At 39.1% G+C, this 21297-nt stretch overlaps 1 protein-coding gene across 1 annotated transcript; it reads left to right on the forward strand.

Moving 5' to 3' along the window:
• The first annotated feature begins 920 nt into the window (after window positions 1-920).
• IFNGR1 (interferon gamma receptor 1) lies at window positions 921-20877 on the forward strand. The gene is made up of 7 exons (XM_007130591.4): window positions 921-1109; window positions 10606-10720; window positions 11412-11575; window positions 12766-12938; window positions 14875-15064; window positions 17546-17673; window positions 19815-20877. Exons 1-7 carry the CDS (start codon window positions 1025-1027, stop codon window positions 20364-20366), a joined length of 1407 nt encoding a protein of 468 aa, XP_007130653.1. The 5' UTR covers window positions 921-1024; the 3' UTR covers window positions 20367-20877.
• Window positions 20878-21297: the final 420 nt, after the last annotated feature.

Here is a 21297-nt window from a genome sequence, read left to right on the forward strand (position 1 = left end):
AACAGTAGGGCAGTGTAAAGAGGACAGGAAGATGGGTTGCAATTTCAAATTTTTGCAGAAGGTCATGATAAGCAGAGACTTGAAGCAGGTGCGGTAGTTAGCCATGTGCACACCTGAGCACAAGCCTGGAGTGTTCTAGTAAGGGCAGAGGCCAATGCGCCTCGAGTAGAATAGGTGAGATGATGCAGAATAATAGGAGATGTGGTCAGACAGGAAAGATCTCATGATGAGAGGCTGCTTAATAAATCGCTATTTGATATTTAATTGCTGAAAAGGTAATGCAAGTTATTTTTCCTCCAAGAATAAAGTAGTTCTTGGCCGAGCCAATTCTATTTGGGCTGTGCAAGTTTGCACAAACCATTTCACCCGCGAAGCTTCGGGTTCCTCAGCTACAAATGCAGGGATCAGAGAAGGCGTGTAAGGGCTCTTTCTGCCCTAAAATCTAAGTTCCCAGACGCACTGATGCCGAAGTCTTATATAAGATAAAGTAAGCATTGTGGCTGGGTTGTGGCCTAGGGCAAAGTTCTGCAAGTCCAGAACACTGCAAAAAGAGGACGATGCATCACGGAAGGTCGTACAAAGCTGAAAGAACATGACCTTTGGACCCAAGTTACTCACAAAACTGCGAGCCAAGGTCGCGACCACTGACTGTCGTGCCCCTAACACCGAGCTTCCACAGAGGCGGCCTCCGCGCCCCGCCTCCGCGCCCCGCCTCCGCGCCCCGCCTCCGCGCCCCGCCTCCGCGCCCCGCCTCCGCGCCCCGCCTCCGCGCCCCGCCTCCGCGCCCCGTGCCCGCCTCTCCGGCCCCGGCCCCGCCTCCCCCGCTCTGGCCCCGCCTCCCGTCCAGGCTGGCGTCCCAGTCCTGGTCGCGGGTTCGCTGTCCGCGCCCCACTTTCCCGTCCACGCTCCGCCTCCCGCTGGCGGGACAGTCTGCGGTGGAGGAAATGACGCCAGGCCTAGGCCCTAGGGCCGCGCTGGGGGCCGCCCGCAGTTCTGGGCAGCACCCGAGTCGGTCCGGAGCAGCATGGCTCTCTTCCTTTTCCTCGTCCTTATCGTGCAGGCCGGAAGCTGGGCTGAGATGGGCGCCGCGGATCAGAAGCTGTCCTCGGGTATTGTCGCTCGCGGCAGCGCCGCGACCGGGTGGGGACGGGAGGGGAGGGAGGGAATCCCACCGGCCAGGAACCCTCCCCCCCGCTGAGGGGCCGCGTCCGCATTTGTCCTTGACGCCCGGTGGCTTCGGGTCCTAAGGGGGCGGCCGCCGGGAAGGCGACGCAGGGTTTCCGCGGTTTGCAGCCTTCACTTCCCTTTCTCTGGCCCCTTCCGTGGTTACCAAAACAACAAAACACGTTCTCTTAATTAATTTCTAAATAAGTGAGTTCCCTGGTCAGCAGCTGTACACTGTGGCCACAGCTTATGACTTAAATATTCGTAAGGTAGGCCCCGAATCCTTAGAAGTTCTTTCGCCAGCTGAGAATTATGAAAAGGCAGTAACTGCCTCTTACGTGTAAGTCTGGAAGTGGTCCAGTGCGTGCCCTCACGAGCCCATGTGTCAGACAGTAGGTCTCTTCGCATAGCCTAGTTCCTCGTTTATTTCCGCCTGCTTTTTGATGTTTCCCAGGAAACATGAGAACATGTTTTTTCTAAAGCTAGGTATAATGATAATTAAGAGCTCCCGTGAAATCAGTAGTTTTTCTGCAAAAGGGATAAACCTAGATTTTCAGAAAACTGGACAGTCTTGAGTGCCTCCTCTGTGCAGGCAGTTTGCAGCTGCCTGGAAGGGGTCAGGGAGACCCAGCTTCCTTTACCCTTGGCAAATTCTGGGTCTGCACCTCTGTGTTATGACTTCCTCAGTGACACTTGTTAGATGTGCTCCATTCATATCCAGCTCTCCTTTGGCTTGCCGTTTAGAACTCAAGCAAACAAATAAGTCATTCCTTGAAAAAGAAATTGTGCCAGGTGTTGGGAATACAAAAATGGGAATTATTTCGTTTCTGCCTTCAAGGATCGTGATTTGATAGCTAACAGTTATCAGGCACTGTTTTAAGTTCTTATCACACCATTTCCCAGAAGTCCTATAAAGTAGGTGCTGTTGTATCTCCAAATATGGATGAGAAACTGAGGCACAGAGAGGTCTAACCAAGTTGCTGCTATTCACTGGGGAGCTTGGCAGTTGGGCTCCAGAGTCCAAGTTCTTAACTCTGCACTCTGCCGTTACCTAGGGCGTTAGTCATCCACAAGGGCAGTTGCAGTCCTTTGTGATAAGAGCTTGAACTTAACACATAGGTTACTGGAAAGCAAGATATGGGCGTGTGCCTCTGAGCAGGGGAATCAGGAAAGACTTCACAAAGAAGATGACCCCAGAGTTGGAACTGGAGGTGCAGAGAGACTTGTGTGTGCAGCGGAAGGGCTGTGAAACAGCAGGTTGAACTAGTGGAATAATTTAAGCATTTTATTGTACAGTACGTGTGTGAGGATATAAGGGGAGAAAGGATATGTGGAGAGGTAGGAACCAGTTAATGAAGTGCCTTGTCATGTGTAACAGCACAGGACAGAAACACAGCTTTGGCTCACATAGACAAAAAGGAATTTTTTGGCTCAGAGAATCCAAGTGAGAGTTAAACACAAAGGTACAGATGCCAGCTGGGCCTCAGAAGGTGAACCTGGAACTCAAAAGTGCCCAGACCCTCCATTTCTTACTACTGACTGTGAGTGTTGGCAGTCTTCTCGACTTGGCAGGAATCATGGATGTTGACAGCTTTGGGGTTTTGACATCTTGCAGCTTCCTCCAGCGTAACCAGATCCTGGAAGAAGGCTCTGATTTGCCTAGCTTGGGTCAGACGCCAGCTTGCATGGGAAGGATATTGTTATAGGTGATGGCAGTAGGAGACTTCCCAGAAGAAGAGCAATAATGGTCCTGAAAGAAGTACAGGTGCTGAGCCAGCAAAATAATAGGCTCACTCTCCCTTGCTCAAGTCAGTGGGCAACCATGGGGTTATTTTAAGGAGATAAATGATTTCATGCAGGATCAGATAGGCCATTTAGAAAGCCCATTCATCTTACAAAATAGTTTGGCGGTAGACTCAAAGGACGGAGGTCACTTAGGAGACTGCTGCTTAAGTCTGGGAGGAGACCATGGGAAGAGGCAGTTTAAATGGAGAAGAAGAAATTAGAAGACAGAGTCAGCATAACTTGGTGATTCACTGGATGTGGGAAGAGAGGAAGAGGGTGACTGAAGTTCTTGGCTAGGGCAGAGCATTAAACCAAGTGCACGGCCCTTCCTTCTGAGTACAGAGCCCTCCTGAGCAAGGGGCCGCTCGTGACCACACAATTCGTATGTCCTTGAAGCCGGCCCTGGGAGTAGGATTGCCTGCCTTCCCCCCACAGGAAGATCTTCTGTGGCTTCTGTACTCCAGCATTTTATAAACACAGGTGTCAGCTACCTTCTTCCAGTTTGTTCTTCCACTCTGGGTATTATCTGAAGAGCATACTGCTTTAGCACAGGGGTGGGGCTCTTAACTCACCTTCTCCACTTGGTTATCAACTCTCATTCTCTAACTTTAGGTAATGCTCTGGGTGTGTTGAAATTTTTCATTATTTTCTTTGGAATCTATATGTTTTTCAGAGATTCAAAATACTTAAATCAGTGCATTTCAATTATATTTATTGAAGAGGGTATTAATAATAGTTTTTTCATTTTATTCTGATTCATGATTTGTATGGATTTTTGAAAGGTCCACCTTTTGCTTCTATATAAAGAAACCCTAAAGAATTGAAGAGAAAAATAACCCCTTTAAAGAGCTGTCTTATACAGTTTGGCAGCAATAGTGCAATTGTTGTATAAGCTAAATGGATAATTTATGGTTCCATTTTAATTGGACAAAGAATCAGAATGAAAGATGAGCCAGAATTAAATGAGTTCCTGACAAGAAGGAATGAGTTTACTTGTAATTTTCTTATTAAGGGAGTATATTTTAGATTATCCCAATACTATTCAATAGATTCCATTTCAATCATGTCCATTCTAAATAAATAATTTAATTTAATGCATTGTTCAGATTTTGCAGTGCCATCATGTGATTGTGATGGTATGATAAATCAGGCAAGATTACTTGAAGCAAATGCTTGTGATGTCATCAGAAAACAATTGTCTCCAGTTACTTTTTATATATGGAGCTTATTTTCCCCATCTTTTATTAAACTAGCATAGAAATGATGCTTAAGCAGCTTTTGTTAATTAAAACCAACAAAACTTTACACATTGTCAAGTCTTTAAGTAGCTTCTCTTAGCCTTTTTTCTCATTTTGGTAAATATTACCTCCCTCCTAGGATGGTTTTGGTGCTTAACTGAGATAATGCGTAACAAAGTTGAGCTCGTAGCTTGTCGTGTAGTAAATGTTTAATATATGTAGGTGACTATCATTCAATTATGTGCATCATTATTTTCACAAATATATTTTTAAATAGTGTTTTAGTTATGAATGAGAAATTGTGTCAGCTTTAAAAAACACAAACTCATCCAGATCAATATGAGAAATTTAAAGTAAGCTCAGTGGCTGACTTCTTCCACCTATTTCCTGTTCTTCATAGACTGAAAAGGCCTCTTTAGTTTTTTCAGTTCCTAAACTATTTCTCAACTTAGAATGAATTAGTCCAAAAGGGAATTAGTCTTGAGAAATGACTTCTCTCAGGGACTAGGTGGATCTGGTTCACTTAGAATTTATTGGCATGCCATGCAACCCAATTAGATGAAATTGAATAAACAGGAACAATAATAGAACCCTGCATTTCAGACCAGAAAAGTGGCTGGGGAGAAGTTTTTTGGATAAGCTCTAACTTGGTGATTTGAGTGAAAGATCTGGGGGGATTTTAGGTAATTACGTGTTCGGTGTAAGCCACTCTTTGATATGCCCATCTCTTTAAAAAAAAGCAAAGGAGGAAAAGTATGTCATTCACATCAGGTGCATTACTTCTGGGCCCACGTTTTAAGAAAGAGAGCGTGAGTGGTAAAACGTGAAGACAGACAGGAGGAAGAGAAGACTGCAGGGATACTAGGGGTCTTGACCCGGCTAAGGAGCTATCATATGGAAAGCGAAATAGTCCTGAAATATTTTAGATGTCCTCACTTGAACCCTTAGTTCTGGTACTCTTTTTCTGAAAGTGCAAGGAAATAACAGAAGGAAGTAGAAAAAGGACCGTTTTTCCATTAGTTTCACAAAGTGATGGATATGATTCATTTCAAAGCCCCCAAATATTGATGTTTCCGTTTTAAAACTTTTATGAGTGCTTGAAACACCAAGTGCAAGAATTCTTAAATGTCTTTATTCATCTTAAATCTAGGGGACGCTGCTACTTGCTAAGAGAAAAAGTTGGAAAGCATTAAGAAAAAGTTATTTTATCAGCACTATAAAACCGTTCAGTAGATAGATCATAATCATAAATATATCTGAAAAAGATTCCAAAGTCCGGATTTGATGTTTTTCACTTTTTCTGCCTGGATTTCTCATTTTGCAGTGTAAAAAGAGACCTTTGTGAAAACGTCCATGGCCCCTCATCTTTAACACGAGGAAGTTGCTAGCTCTTTTCTCTGAGAGTTGCTCATTCAGTAAAGGGTCTGGATGCTTTAATTTAGAGTGTGTGTTTTTGAGTTGTAGTGTCAGATGACCTAGAATCCTCCAAAACGATTTAATTACTGGCCCGTGTATCCTTACTTCTTTATGCTTCTCAGTTTGTCCCATAGAGAGGTTGGTGAGCAGATAGTCACATGGTGTCTACAGAGTACAGAGCTCTGTTTGGCCTTAGATGTACGCATCTTTTATTTAGTCTTCAAATGCTATTGTGTAAAAATCGGTGACCTACTGAGGCTGCCTCTTCCAATAGAGGCACAGATACTTTTGGTGGTTATGGGATGGAGCACAGGAGGCAGCCCATGCTTCTGTCACCGTCCATGCAGAGGAAACCTGGAGATGTCTGTAGCTGTTTGCTTCCCCTTCTGCTGCCTTCTCCAGTAATTATTACAGAGCTGTTCTGGCTGCTGGTTTGGGGGCTTCTGTGACATCTCCATTGCCGCATCTAGCGGCACTGCTTCACCACTTGCTGATCTTCATATGTCTTTTCTGTTCTCTACCTTGGTCTTTTTTCATATTTATCACCAGGAAACAGTTAGTTGTAACCAGAACGCTCCTTTTTGTCTGCTGTACTTAGAATGTTATGAAAAGTGATTCTTCTCTCCTTTGTTTGGTTTTGTTTAATCCTCAGCTGCTAGTTCCTAGAGGAGATCTGGGAAGCAGATCTTAAAAGAGCTAAAGTTTACTCTGGGTAGGATGCAGATATAATGCTCCAAATAACTCTGAACCCATTTCCAAAAACAACATGTGTTACAGAAAACTGTCGGCATTTTTAAGAGATAGGGAAATCTGCAAGATTATTCTACTTCATGAAATACTCTAGTAGGATCTTTCCTTTAACTCCACACTCTCTTGCTACTTCTACATATATTTTTATTGACATAAGGTAAAGTTTTTATGAATAGAAGTTTGCTGTAAGCCTCAATTATTTATCTGAATATGTAGCCATGTAAACTTTAGGTTATAAATTCTGAAACTTAAGAAAACAAGTTACTCATGTCAATTTATCATGAGATTTTAGCAAAGATGACAAAGGCAGTTGTCTAATAACCGCATGGTTTCTCTTCTGGTAGCGTTAAAACCACAGGTTACATCCTTTGGTGTCAATATTCAAAAGTTTCTCCTATAATCTAGTAGTAATGTCTGTTTGCTGGTTCCATTGAAACCTCTTCTCCTACCACCTATCTTGATTGCTTTGGAAGCTATGGTTTATCCTAGTCCTAGTCCTTATCCTAGTCTAACCATGTCAGGCTTTTACTTAAATTATGGGAAATATCACCTGACTCACACGAAAAACTAATCCAACGTAGCACAAGTCTATTGCTGTTTGTATTTTATAATGTATGATTCAGTAACCTCTTAAATTTAAATGCACTTTATTTGATATTCTAGAATACAGATTGATTTCTATATGCCTTTTCCTCAAATGCAGAAATTAATCTCAGATTGAGTACATACAGTTAAAATGTCATTCCTACTGGGAATAATTTTTTTAAAGGGGGCTTAAAAGGAAGTGAAGAACTTCACTGGAAATGAGAACGAGGATGCTTGTTACACAGTGGCAGGAAGCTTAGCAACACCATCACCTTCAGTAGCAGGGAAAGTAGGAAACGTGCCTGGTGAGCCCAGTGGCCTAGTGAAGGAGGTTTCCAAGCAGATTGAAGGTGCCATGTGGTTTCTTCTTGTTTCTTGTAAAATATAAGATTAGAGACAGTAATCAAGGGAAGGACTGTTAAACAAAAAGAAACCAGGACCTGATGGTTTGTAAATTCTCAGCCACGAGAGAAGCAAAAGATGCTAAAATTAAGAAATGGCTTCTGAGGGAAGTTCTGATTCATTATGAGTTTGCTTAACATCAGGTACCTCTCCTCTTATCTAGTTGCAAAATTATATTTGTATGTGTGATTATTATTTGATATCAATGTTGAATTGAACCTGGAGGGGGGTACCTTAATTTCCTCCTCAACCGCAGAATGTAAGCTGTTTGAGATGGTTGTTTCTGTAGTTGAGGTGTGAAACGCACCATAGAAAAAGGAACCCTGTTAAGGAGGCCTTAGTCTATGCTGCTGTGTATGGCCATGGGAACTCCACCAAAACCAGGACTAAATCTGGCAAGACCACTGCTTCCTGACTCACCTGCCAGGAAATTGCTTAGAGAACCAAAGATGGTAAGTACCAGCAGCCACCAACAGTATTCCAGAAAGAAAGACTAAGTAGAAAAATGGTAGATGCCTGATCACTGGCTGCAGATCAAAGGGCATGTTGTACTTACTGAGTACTTGAATCTGACACATCCTTCCAACTTCATAATCTCAACCTTTAGGCACAAATTGTTTTGCTGCTTTGGTGAGTCATATGGAAGTTAGACATTTCAACAGTAACCAAAGCTATTCACTGAGCGGGAAACATAAAATGGACTGGTTTATCAAAAAAATTGTTTTATTTAATTTATCTACTTATTTTTTTAATTGTATAATTTACAATATTATATTAGCTTCAAGTGTATAACATAGTGATTCAGTATTTTTATAGATTATACTCCATTTACAGTTATTATAGAATATTGGCTATATTCCTTGTGTTGTACAGTATATTCTTGTAGCTTATTTATTTTAGACATAGTTTATGCCTCTTAATCCCCTACTCCTATCTTGCCCCTCCCCCCCCACTGGTAATCACTGGTTTGTTCTCTATAGCTATGAGCCTGTTTCTGTTTTGTTATAGTCTGCCATTTGTTTTTAGATTGCACATGTAAGTGATAACATACAGTATTTGTCTTTCTCTGACTCATTTCACTAAGTATAATACCATCTAGGTCCATCCATGTTGTTGCAAATGGCAAAATTTCATTCGTTCTTTTTATGACTGAGTAGTATTCCATTGTGTATATATACACCATATCTTCTTTATCCATTTATCCATTGATGGGCACATGAGTTACTTCCATATCTTGGCTATTGTAAATAATGATGCTATGAACATTGGGGTGCATGTATCTTTTCAAGTTAGTGTTTTCGTTTTCTTCAGATATATACCGAGGAGTGGAATTGTTGGGTCATATGGTAGCTCTATTTTTAGTTTTTTGAGGAACCTTTTTACTGTTCTCCATAGTGACTGCACCCATTTACATTCCCACCAACAGTGCAAGAGGCTTCCCTTTTCTCCACACCCTCTCCAGCATTTATTGTTTGTAGATTTTTTGATGATGGCCATTCTGACTGGTGTGAGATGATTTCTTATTGCATTCTGTTTTTAAATTAGTTTTTCCTCCTAAATAAAAAAGATTCCTAAAATTATAATAAAGCAGGGTTTCTCAGCGTTTGGCACTGATGGCATTTTGGACTGCCAAAATGTGGAAAGCTATCCTGTGCATTATCGGGTATCAGCAGCATCCCTAGTCTCTATCCTTTAGAGCCAGTAGCACCACACCACTAACACCCAGTTAGGAGAACCAAAAATGTCTCCAACAGTGCCAGATGTCCATGGGGGACAAAATCACCCCTTGTGGAAAACCACTGATATAAAGGAAAAAATAATCAGAAAAAAGGGAAAAAATGGCAGTAGAATCTAATTGTCCTTTAGTCCGTATAACTCTTCATCCATGTTTTGCTTTGAAACGATAATACAGGTGCTAAATAGTTGTAAGTTGAGACAGTGTACCAGTTCGGGTTCAAATATTGGAATTTTTATTTTGGGAAAAAATATAGTAGGTGTTTTCTTCAATAGTAAGCAAACATCCTGTGTGTGTGAAATTAACACCTTACTTGACAGGTGAGGAATTCTGAAGTAACTCTTTAGTAGTATAGCAAGGAAAGAACCCAGATTTCTTAATAGCCAACCCAGGGAATATTTTTCTTATTAGAGCAGTCTACTAGGTGTAAACATAAGTGATCATCATTATCATCTGGGACACTTTCAAAAAGTATAAACTTTTGTCTCTCTTTGAATTTTTTAGGATGATTAAGTTATGTTTGGAAGCCACTGCACCTGACCACATTGCTATTCATTTATTTATTTTAGTCGTATAAGCACATCATGTTTAGTGGAGTTTTCCAGATAGATAGGATTGAATAAGCTTAAATTTCGGGTCATATTGCTAACTCTGTCTATACCTTCATATTCATTCATGAAGAAGGGAAGGAAAGGAGGGAAAGAAAGAGGGCGAGAGAGAGGAAGGGAGGAGATGTGTGTGTGTTCAATTTTTTAAGGGGTGGTGGACAATAACCTTTTACACTGAGCAGGGGAAAAAAATAGCTGCTTTTAGGAACTAGATTATGGTCGTGGGAGTGTTTGATTATAAGATGTTAAAATGACTTCTGCCTGTTCTCTTGTGTGACACTTTCATGTCTTATCAACAAACGTTTTCTAAATTGGTTTAAAAGAGCAAAAGCAGGAAGAAATATAGGGTATGTTTTGAAAAAAGCCCTGCACACTTCAGAGAGCAAAATGTTGATGAAACTGGAATGCTTGATGGCTCCGTCAGGCAATCGTTAGGCATCTATTCCTGTGCTAGAGAAAAGGTAGTAAAAGTGTGTAATAGTACTGGGTGGAGGGTTGAGAGCCCAGGTAGTATTTTAGAGTGAAATTGACCATCCCTTTTGTAGCCAGTTCTTCTCTAGACATTGAATACAGTCTGTGGTATCAAATATAGAAAATTCTAGTGATTAAATGAATTGAGGATTATTATTGCAACAGGCAGTGCAGTTATTTATAAAAACTCCTCAAACATTCTAGGAATTTATTGCTCATACTGTGTTTGTGTTCCCCTTGCATTACAATGTTGTTTCAGTAATTTTAAATGAATTCAAACACTTCTATACATTTTTTAATACAATTAATTTCTAGAAATACCTTAATTTAAATAAATTTATTATCTATTCTGGTGAATTCTTTTCTTCAAGTACATATTTGGCTAATTTGGCTTCTTATATTGAGGTTTTCTAACGTTAATGTTAGCTTCTTACATCCATCCATCTTACAGTGCCGACACCAACCAATCTTACAATTGAGGCCTATAACTTGAATACTGTTCTATTTTGGGATTACCCAATTATGCCACGGAGCCCTGTGTTTACCGTACAGGTGATGACCTATAGGTGAGTGTCACTCTTTTATCTTTTTCATTCTGTTTTTGCCTAGGTCCTTGCACGTTTCATGACTGTTTCCTTCCATCCTTGTTCCTTCCCATGTGGCAAAACTTCCTGAACTGCTTATAGACTTCCAGAAGTAATAAGGATGCAAATTAGTTCTTTTTTTCAGAATACTTCCTGCCATTTAGTTCTTCTTCCTGTCAGAATTGAAGTAGAGGAGTATCACTAACTTCTGACATTTTAAGGCATGACAAATAAAGGTTACAGTTCTGTATGAAAAACAGTGAAGTCCTCTTACTTCCTATAGTGTATGTACTGTTGAATAGAAAGAAAAATGTCAAAAAATTTTTTGACAGGTGTTAGGAGTGATTGTAATATGTTGGATTCTGTAATTAAGTAATGACTCAATGAAACCGGTTTGTTTAAAGAACAGATTTTTTAAAATTACATGTGGAGTGTGGTTTGTACAGGTCTTATTTTGAATTGAGCCTCTTTATTGTAAATGAATTTACTATAGACCTTCTAACCAAAGAGTAAAGGTTTCCTACTTTGTCTAGCTTCTCCGTCCTATTCTTATTCAGCTCTTTCTACCAGCTCCATGCTATGAATGAAAAGCAAAGCACAGACAGAGATGGTTCAAGTTTATGTATTAACAATAAAAGTTACCTTTGTGTGTCTTTGTTCTTCTTCGTTTTAGGGATGGGCAATGGATTGATGCCTGTAATACCTCCCATCATTCTTGTAATATCTTTTCCATAATTGATGATCCATCAAGTCCTCTCTGGGCTAGAGTTAAAGCTAGGCTTGGACAAGAGGAATCAGTCTATGCACAGTCAAGAGAATTTATTTTATGCAAAGAAGGTGAGTGGAATGTATACATGTCTAAATTTTAATCTTATGCATGTCTTCTGTATATATTTGCTTTTATAAGCAGTTGCTAAAAATTATCAGAATGCCCCAGAAACATTTGGAGGAATTTAGGGAGTTCCTGTCTTCTCTTCTCCCAAGCCCCACAAAATAGGGCTAAGAGGCTGCCCTCACTTTGCCCCTCCCAAGCTGCGACACTTCCACCCCATGCAAGTGTGGGTCTGGACTGTGCACCCCTTCCTCTCTGTCCTCTGTCACTCCTCCCTTAGTCGCGTTCACTGAGGACTGTGAGAGCTGCTCTCCGTTTTCCCCTCTGCCTTAACTCCTCAAGGCCTGTGGGAATTTTAATACCAATTTAATACATTAAACATTTTAGAGTTCCATAATGGCCTTCATCCTAGTTCAGCTCCAGCCCCCACCTCGGTTCTGCTCCTTCTTTTTGGATCTTGCCTACTTTTTCTCTTCTACAGGCCCCTCCTCTACTTGCCCTTGAAGTAGTTTTATTCCCCAGAGTCCATGCTTTTGTCACCTGATAATTATACCATCTATATGTCAGATTTTTCCCACACAGATTTATCGAGGGCATACTATGTGCCAGAAAGTATGCTAGTTCCTGAGGATACACTGATGAGTAAAAACAGACCTGCCTGGCGCACAGTAGATGTGCAGTAAATACGTGAAGAATAGATAAATGGTTCACCTACAAGTTTCCAGACATCAAAGACATATAGTAAATATTTGTGGAATCAGTGAATATCTAGTTCTGATTTTCATAATAAAAATTGAATGTATTTAGCAAACTTTCATAGAGCCTTCATTCCAGATATCCATAGGCATTGGAAATACAAAGAGTTTCAGTGAGGATTCAAAGATAACTAAAATGCCTCTTCTGAAACGTTTTTTAGAGAACATTTTCTGTTTTCTGTTTAACGTTTTTTAATCTACAGAAGCAAAGATAAAGGAAAAATAACTTCATAGAGCTTCTATTATGTCAAGGCTTTTTACCAAGATTCGCTAAGGACAGTTAAAATCTCTTCTAGATATCTGTGGAGTGATTTACATGTGGTCCTGCTTTAGAACAACAAGAACAAAAAGAGTGGGTTGATTGAGTTTGGGTAGTGATATGTAATACACTGTGAAGTTCCAAGGCTGGTACAAATTCTACTTCTTTTTTGTCCCCTCAGGGAAAATTGGACCACCTAAACTGGGTATCAGAAAGAAGGAAGACCAAATCATTGTTGATATATTTCACCCTTTAATTACTGTAAATGAAAACGAACCAGAAGCCATATATGATGATGAAAATACTTGTTATACATTCACGTACAATGTGTTTGTGAGAATAAATGGAAGTGAGGTATGTTTCTATTTCATCTCTTTCAAAATGGAAATTTTTCTGTTGCTAGCATAAGTTGTTCCTATATGTGGTGTAATGAAAGTGGAATGTTCATGAATATTCAGGCAAGACTCATGGATCATAAGTTTTACTAAGAAAAAAGAAATATATGAATGCTGCTTAAGGGAATCGGTACTGGCGTTAATCTTTAACACTGGCCGTGTGAAAACATTTTAAGTTTTTCTTTGCCTCTTTTAACAGCATGGTCCTAATCTAGGCTATTAACCTGTGTTTTTCCATTTCTCCACTGGTAAGATGAGGATAATTTTAATCTTTCCTTCCTCATTGGTAGTTATGTAGTGATGTGAAATAATATGAAGCTCTAATTGGAATCTTTGTTTTTGAAAGAAAACACTACCAGTACTACAGTGTGATATGATTACATTCTAGCACTGGTGTGCAGACCACACTTTGACTAGACTTTTTCTGTGCCATCCATTCTCCACAGCACTGCCATTCCTTTATTTAACAATATTTGTTAAGCACATGCCCGGTGCCTTCTAGGCACCAGGAGATAGCAGTGAACAGTACAGACAAAAAAACTCCAGTGATGAGTACTGTGGAGAACAACAAAGCAGAGAAGAGGGCTGGGCAGTAGTGATTTTCAGCAGGGTGGCCAGGCCTCACTGGGAAGTGTTAACTGGAGCCAGGGCTGGAGGAGGTTAGGAGGTGAACTCTGTGGACGTATGTGGGAAGAGTGTATCAGGCAGAGCCTGGCAATAGCACCCAGGCATGTGAAGGGAGCAGCAAGGCTGGCTAGAGCGCGGGGGCAGATGAGGTCAGAGAGTTCACTGGGGGCCACTCCTCTAAGGGCTTTGGAGGGATTGGACTCTTATTCTCAGTGAGACATTGTGCCTCTGGAAAGATTTAAGCAGAAAAGTGACATCTGATTTAGGTTTTAAAACATCACGGGTTGCTAGCTGAGTTGTCTTTCTAAAGTGCAGATCTGACCATATTACTTCACTGCTTAAAACGCTTCAACAAATCCCCATCAGCTGCAAAATAATATCTAAATCCTCTTCCATGGCATGAGCTGCAAGGCCTTCATGATTTGGCCTCTTGCATCATTTCCAGCTACCTGTCTCCCCATTCCTTCCAACTTCATTTTCATTTGTGCTTCGGTGAACTGCTTACTCTTCTTAGCTGCCTGCAGGTACACTGCTCTTTCACAGAATGCCCTTCTCCACCTTTTCTACTTTGGAAAATTTCTACTCATTCTTCAGTATTCAGCTGGCATATCATCTCTCCTTCGAAATCTTTTCTGACTAGGTGGACTGTTTCCTCTTCTATGGCCTGGTTATTCCTTGTTCCATAGAGTGGTCCTCTTGGAGTACTTGTTACTCTCTTACATTTCTTTCTTATCTCTCTTCCACACTCTATCATAAGTTATTTGAGGTCAGGCACCACTGCCCTACCTTTGTGTTCTCAGGCCCTAGCACAGTGATCCATGCACTGTGGCTGGTTGAATGAATGATCAACTCCCAGAGATTGCTTCAATCCCTTCTGTGTATCACTGCCAAGAGATCCTACAGCCTTTGCATAATACCTGTGTTATTCTTAACCATGAGATGCTTTTCTCTCTCACCAGCTAAGTTTCTAGCACTAGAGGAATAGGACTAATGAACACTTGTTGGTTTGACAACTAAGAGTGAACATTACTGCTATTTGAGTTTTAAATTCATAATCTCTATTTTAATTTTTAAATTTATTATCTCTATAAAGAACATTTTAATGGATATATTGCACCATGCCATGTTGAAGTAACAAATTGACTTATTGTTTGATATCAACACTATTTTCAGACATGTTCCCAACATTCATCATATTGAATGATTGATTTTTTCTTTCCAAATTAAAAGGAGTCATGCGTTTTCATTGTTTTTTTTCCTCTTTCCAGACCACAAATAAAATGTACATAAAGAAAGAAGATGATTGTAATGAGACTCAGTGCTTCTTAAGTATTCCTGTGTCCTCACTGAATTCTGAGTACTGCGTTTCAGCAGAAGGAGTCTCAGAAACGTGGGCTGTTACAACTGAGAAGTCGGAAGAACTTTGTATTACCGTTTTTGACAATAACAGCGCAGAAGGTAAGTTCTTGCCATTTTTTCCTAAATGTAGGGAGTGATCACTAAAATAGGGTAATGTAAAAAGAGGCAATTTGTAATTTCAATAAATCTCTGCTCTTTTAAGAAATACTCAGTAGTTCCATTCTTCAGAGAAGTTCAAAATTAAAAATAAGGCCATTTTTCAGGCATTAAGAGATACAAAGCAGCCAATTTAGAAAGCCATGTGATGACCTTTTGACCCAGGAAAGAAAAAATATAACTAAAACCATGTGCATAAATGTCTGCATTTCAGGATCATGCATAATGATATAAGTTAGTTTATTACTCCAATATAACAAGATGTTATATATCCATTAAAATGTTCTTTATGGGGACAGTAAGTTTAAAAAGTAAAAGCAGCAATGTTCATTGGCTAAAATTGTGTGATATGTGAACTGGACAAGCACTGGAAATTAACATCCAAAAATAAATATAGATTGGTTTAAATGATGGATTGTAGCTCAATTTTATAACACATTTTAAAATCATTATTTTTATTTTATTATTTCTTGTGGGTGTGAGGGGGATACATATGATAGAACTTCAGAACATTTGGCAGGTACCTTAACAAAAATTTTGACTCTTTTTTTCATGGTATGAAATTTAAATGTTCATTATAGATAATTTATAAAATATAAAAAGCCAGAAGGAAACAAAATTATCTAAATAGTTCTAAATTACAAACACTCAGTTACTCACAGTTTGGTGGTTTTTTTCCATCCTGTTTTTTCTTTTGCTATATAGCCTTGATCATATTATGTAGTATATGTAACTTTGTATACTGCTCTAAGCATATGCTATAAATATTTTTCCATGTTATTTTACATACTTTATTAATATTATTTTTAATATCTCTAGAACATTTTATTATGAAGATCATATTTATTTAATGTTCCTCAGTTTTTGGACTTTTGATTACTTGTAGATTTTTCTCTATGATAAATCATGCTTTGGTGATTGTCTTTGGGTGTATATATAATTTTTTTGATTGTTCAAGATGTTTTTAGAACATATTTTCTAGGTTAAAAAAGTGTACAAAAAATAACACAGTACAAATTTCTTTTTGAAGAATGGAAATCTAGGCTGAAGAATCAGACCAAACACCTAAAATTAATACTAAAAACTTTTAGGCCATTATATGAGGGTTTCAAATAGGTGACTTAAAATAATGCAGTGCATTTAATACCACTTTGTGTTATACTATTTGCAGTAAGAAAATCCTCATTAATGCATAAAATTTGAAATAATGCAAATGCCCTAGATTTATTTAAAAAAAAAAATCCTGAGTTACAAACTGGGCTGATATTGTGTCCACATGATGGCACCATCGTGGCTCATAAGCAGCATTCCCTACCTGCCTGCTCAGTGCTTCTAAGCAACGTGCCAGTGTTGCTTATGGGGTTATTTTATCTTTTCCTATTGTAATAATTATTTCACCTCCTGTAACAGGTGTGATAGAGGCATTTATTTGAGTAACTTCCAGAGTCATTATTAGAATAGAAATTAAAGGTAATAAAATGCTATGAAGGAGGGCAAACACCACCACAGTATGTAGAGTACTGTTAATTTGTTTGTTTTGTTTGTTCGTTTGTTTTTGGATTTGTTTGGTTTTTTTTTTTTGGCCGTACCACACGGCATATGGGATCTTAGTTCCCCGACCAGGGATCGAACCCACGCCTCACCCCTCTGCAGTGGAAGCATGGAGTCTTAACCACTGGACCGCCAGGGAAGTCCCGAGTACTGTTAATTCGGAAGAGAGGACTATGGAAAAATAAATATTGAAGATTGTGCTTTGAAAATAAAAAGCAGCATTAGAGAAAAATATACAACCATGATTATAGATGTTTGTGCTCTGAAACGGATCTTCCCAATTTTATATTATTCGTTGTATCTGGTTTTCATTCAGGGGGACTTTATTCCTGTTCAACTTTCCTGTGTGTGTGTGTGTGTGTGTGTGTGTGTGTGTGTGTGTACATATCTGTGTATTTTTATAGGTTTTTGTAATCTTTAAATAAATAACAATTTAAGAATTCAGAAGGGTGGGACTGGATTATTTTAAGAGTTAGAGACATTGCCAGAATTTATTTCTAAAGAGATATATTTAAAATTTTTTTCTTTTGCCTCTTCAACTGAGAGAAAAGCGGAACTCTAGAAACACTCTGTATTGGGGGCTGTAAGGAAATTGTTATGAAAAAGTTATTTTATCCACATTATATCATGACATTGTAGTCACAGAAAGTTTAGAATCTCAAAGCTGGGAAGAATCATGTTGATATCTAGGACAGGTATGTAATTTTTTACTCATCTCTCCTGACTTCTGTGTCAGTATTCTTTAAAACTCAGACCATATTAATTACCTGATATGTAAATCTGTTAAAGAATAACACTAAGACTTTATAACTATTTGACGGGTATAGCAGTGTTCTACTGTAATTCTAATTTGTGATTTTTCCCTTTTCTTAGATCCTGTTTGGATTCCAATTGTTGCTGCTTTACTACTCTTTCTAGTACTTGCCGTGGTAGTTGTATGTTGTCTCGTTAAGAAGATGAATCCATTTAAGAGAGAAAACATCATGTTACCCAAATCCTTGGTAATATATTTAAATATTTTTTCTTTAATTATATACAGTTGGCCCTTGAACAACACAGATTTGAACTGTGTGGGTCCACTTATACTTGAATTTTTTTCAATGAATATGCTGGAAATTTTTTTTGAGATTTGTGAGAATTTGAAAAAACTCTCAGACAAACCACATAGTCGAGAAATACTGAAAAAATTAAGAAAAAGTTAGGTATGTTATGAATGTATAACATAGACGTAGATATAAATATAATATGCAGAATATGTGTGAATTGACCGTTTATGTTATCGGTAAGGCTTCTGGCCAACAGCAGGCTATCAGTAGTTAAGTTTTTGGAGAGTCAAAAGTCATATGTGGATTTTTTTTTTTTTTGGCTGTGTTGGGCCTTCGTTTCTGTGCGAGGGCTTTCTCCAGTTGTGGCGAGCGGGGCCCACTCTTCATCGCGGTGCGCGGGCCTCTCACTGTCACGGCCTCTCTTGTTGCGGAGCACAGGCTCCAGACGCGCAGACTCAGTAGTTGTGGCTCACGGGCCTAGTTGCTCCGCGGCGGGTGGGATCTTCCCGGATCAGGGCTTGAACCTGTATCCCCTGCATTGGCAGGCAGATTCCCAACCACTGCACCACCAGGGAAGCCCCCATATGTGGATTTTTTGACTCCAGAGGCGCTCAGTGCCCTTAACCCTCGTATTGCTCGAGGGTCAAATGTACACTAAAATGTTAATTTGAAATTTTCGATAATTCTTAAAATTTGTTTTTTAAAGTAGAATGATGTTCAGCAGCATGTCACCTATCGTAAATAACTCAATCTTCCACACATCCAAAACCCCATATTTTTTACTATGCACTATGCTTTTTTATGCGTGGGGCAAAGGCATAGTGAGACAGTGCTAAGGAGCTTAAAGTCTAGTGGGAAAAAAGATAAGTATTCAATGGTTGTCCAGTGTGATAGGTTCAAAGATAGACGTTTATATACATGCCAGTGAGGACTTCTTTTCTTCTCCCTTTGCAGGGTAGGGTTAGTCATGGCTTTTCCAGAGGCAGTGATGCCTGAACAGTCTTGAGGGACAGATAGGAGTTTACCCAGGTACTAAGGGACAGTGTGTGCTAAGGCCCAGTGTCAGGAAAGCATGGCTTTTGAAAATCTGCAATTACAGAAACTCCTCATGGTGGTTAGAGGGTAGAAGGAAAGATGACCCAACAGTGAGTCTAAACGAGAAGTGTGACATTTTAATGCCTAACATTTAAAAGTCTTTGTCTGATGAAAAGAACATTTAAAAGTATCAGAATGACAACTATTTAAATCAAATATGACAGGCAAAATATCTGTGATATGCGAAGGGCATATTTAAATTCGTCATGGAAACATTATCTTTAAGTAGAGGGGCTAAGAACTATCAACAGTTAGTAGACAATTCACCTATGAATTATAATATTCTTACTACTAGTAGTTAAGCACAAACCAACCTTGCAGTATGCTATTTTACACCCACTAGAGAAGGAAAAATAAACCTGAATATCCATTAGTACCTTGTAATAAAACTGGTATATGCTGGCAAAAAGTAATTGTAGCGCTGAGCGAAGGTAAGCATACAGTGGGTGTACAGAGTTGTAGCATCCTAAACATGCCCCACTCTTAGATTTAGTAATTCCTCTCTTAAGAATTAATTCTTAAGATAATTTCATAAATAAAAAGATGTATAGAAATATTCACTTCAGCATGTTCTGTAAATGGTGAAAACTGGAACACCTTAATACTTAGTATTAGATAAATTATTTAACCATCAGTGTAAAATTACTGAGCCCATGAAGATTAGGATTATGAAGACAAATGGTAAAATACTACGTAAAATAAGTGGCTGTACTCCCATTACAAATGTAACATGCATACGTGTCGAAGGTAGCACACAAAAAGCAACATATGTTGGTGAGACAGTGACTTTCTAAAAATTCTAAAATATTGTTTTTAATATTAATATATTTCCATTAAAAAGAAAGAAAAGGCAACGATCAGATTCTATTGCACTGTTATCCTAAATATGCCATTCAGTTGTATATTTAGTTAACCATTACCATTAGACCATTTTTCTTTTGAGGATGAGCACTTAAGTTTAATAATTTATTATTTTTAATCACTGATTTCTCTTCCCCTAGCTGTCTGTGGTAAAAAGTGCCTCTTCAGAGACAAAATCTGAATCAAAATATGTATCGCCCATCACCTACCAACCAATCGCCATAGAAAATGAGCAGCTCTCTCCAGGGACAATTTCAAGCGTGCATACTGAGGACAATCCAGGAAAAGCAGAACATGGAGATCTTTCTAGTGAAACAGGAGTGGGGATCACTGAAGAAAATATTTCTGACTTGGCCCCTGGTAGCTCTCTGACCCCAGTAAAGGGAGAAAATTCTACCCATGCAAGCGGTAACCAGTCTGAAACGTGCAGCATCACTTTAAATGCGTATCACTCCAGAAGTGGTTCTGATGGTGGCCTTGTGGTATCGGGCAGCTGCTCTGACTCAGAATTTCCCCCAAGTAATAAAACTGAAATAAAGACAGAAGGGCAAGAGTCCATAACGCTGAGAAATACTACCACCTCATTTGGTTATGACAAACCCCATGTGTTAGTGGATCTGCTTGTAGATGAAGGTGGTAAAGAGTCCTTGATTGGTTATAGACCTACAGCAGATTCCAAAGAGTTTTCATAAGATCAACCAAGGTCACCAACTTGGAAGGATCTGCTTTTCCTGAACAGTTTTTCTGCTTTGATTTCATGAAAGGATCGTGATTTCAGAAATTGTGTCTTCTTGATAGTAATCAAATGGAATGTCATGGTTTAGATACAAGTGTAAAGAGCCTGTTTGACACTGTCACTTCTGGTCGGAAAACTGCAGAGTCTTTAAAAAAAAACAAAACAAAAACCACTGTCACATGTGAACCTTTCCATCTAGATTTGTGAACAGTAACACTGAACGGTCTCTAATAACCCTGCCTCCTATAATGGTGGGTGTTACCCCCAGCCAGGGTCCTTTGTAACCACTTCAAGAGATAAAGTGGGTTTTTTCCTTTCTGTGCCTCAGCATGGTATTTGCTTTTGGAAGTTTATGTATATAGTCTTTGCTAATACTTTCAGAAAAAACATGAATGCTTTTCAAAATTGTACTTAAAATTGAATTGAAATGAATAGTGTTAATAGAGTGTAAATAAAAACATGTATATATTTTTTATGGAACATTGCATTTAAGGATTTTTACAATAAAGTAACTTCAAAGTTCATTTTTGTATTCATTTATTCAGTTAACTAGAATATTTTTTATTCATTTGCTTGTTTCCATCCATTAATGTTATAAAATCATTTTCTAATTATTCATCTCTAATCTTTAAAATAGTCCTAAAAATAGCCTAGTCTTTAAAAATGGTCCTTTTATATCTGTATCTTAATATTTAGCAGTCAGTGTGCAGAACACACACAAGCTGTGTGTCCCAAGCTGTTTGGGGGGAAAAGCAGAGATTTAGCTGTAGAGGGTGTAGAGAGAGGAGTCTCTAGCATAAAGATGGTGGTCAGAACCACAGGGGTGGGCGAGGAAGAGCTAAGTAGCATGTGGCGTGAAGAGAGAATCCCCAACCAGAGGCAAACCA

This window comes from Physeter macrocephalus, chromosome 10 (genome assembly GCF_002837175.3).
Source record: "Physeter macrocephalus isolate SW-GA chromosome 10, ASM283717v5, whole genome shotgun sequence".
Lineage (NCBI taxonomy): Eukaryota > Metazoa > Chordata > Mammalia > Artiodactyla > Physeteridae > Physeter > Physeter macrocephalus.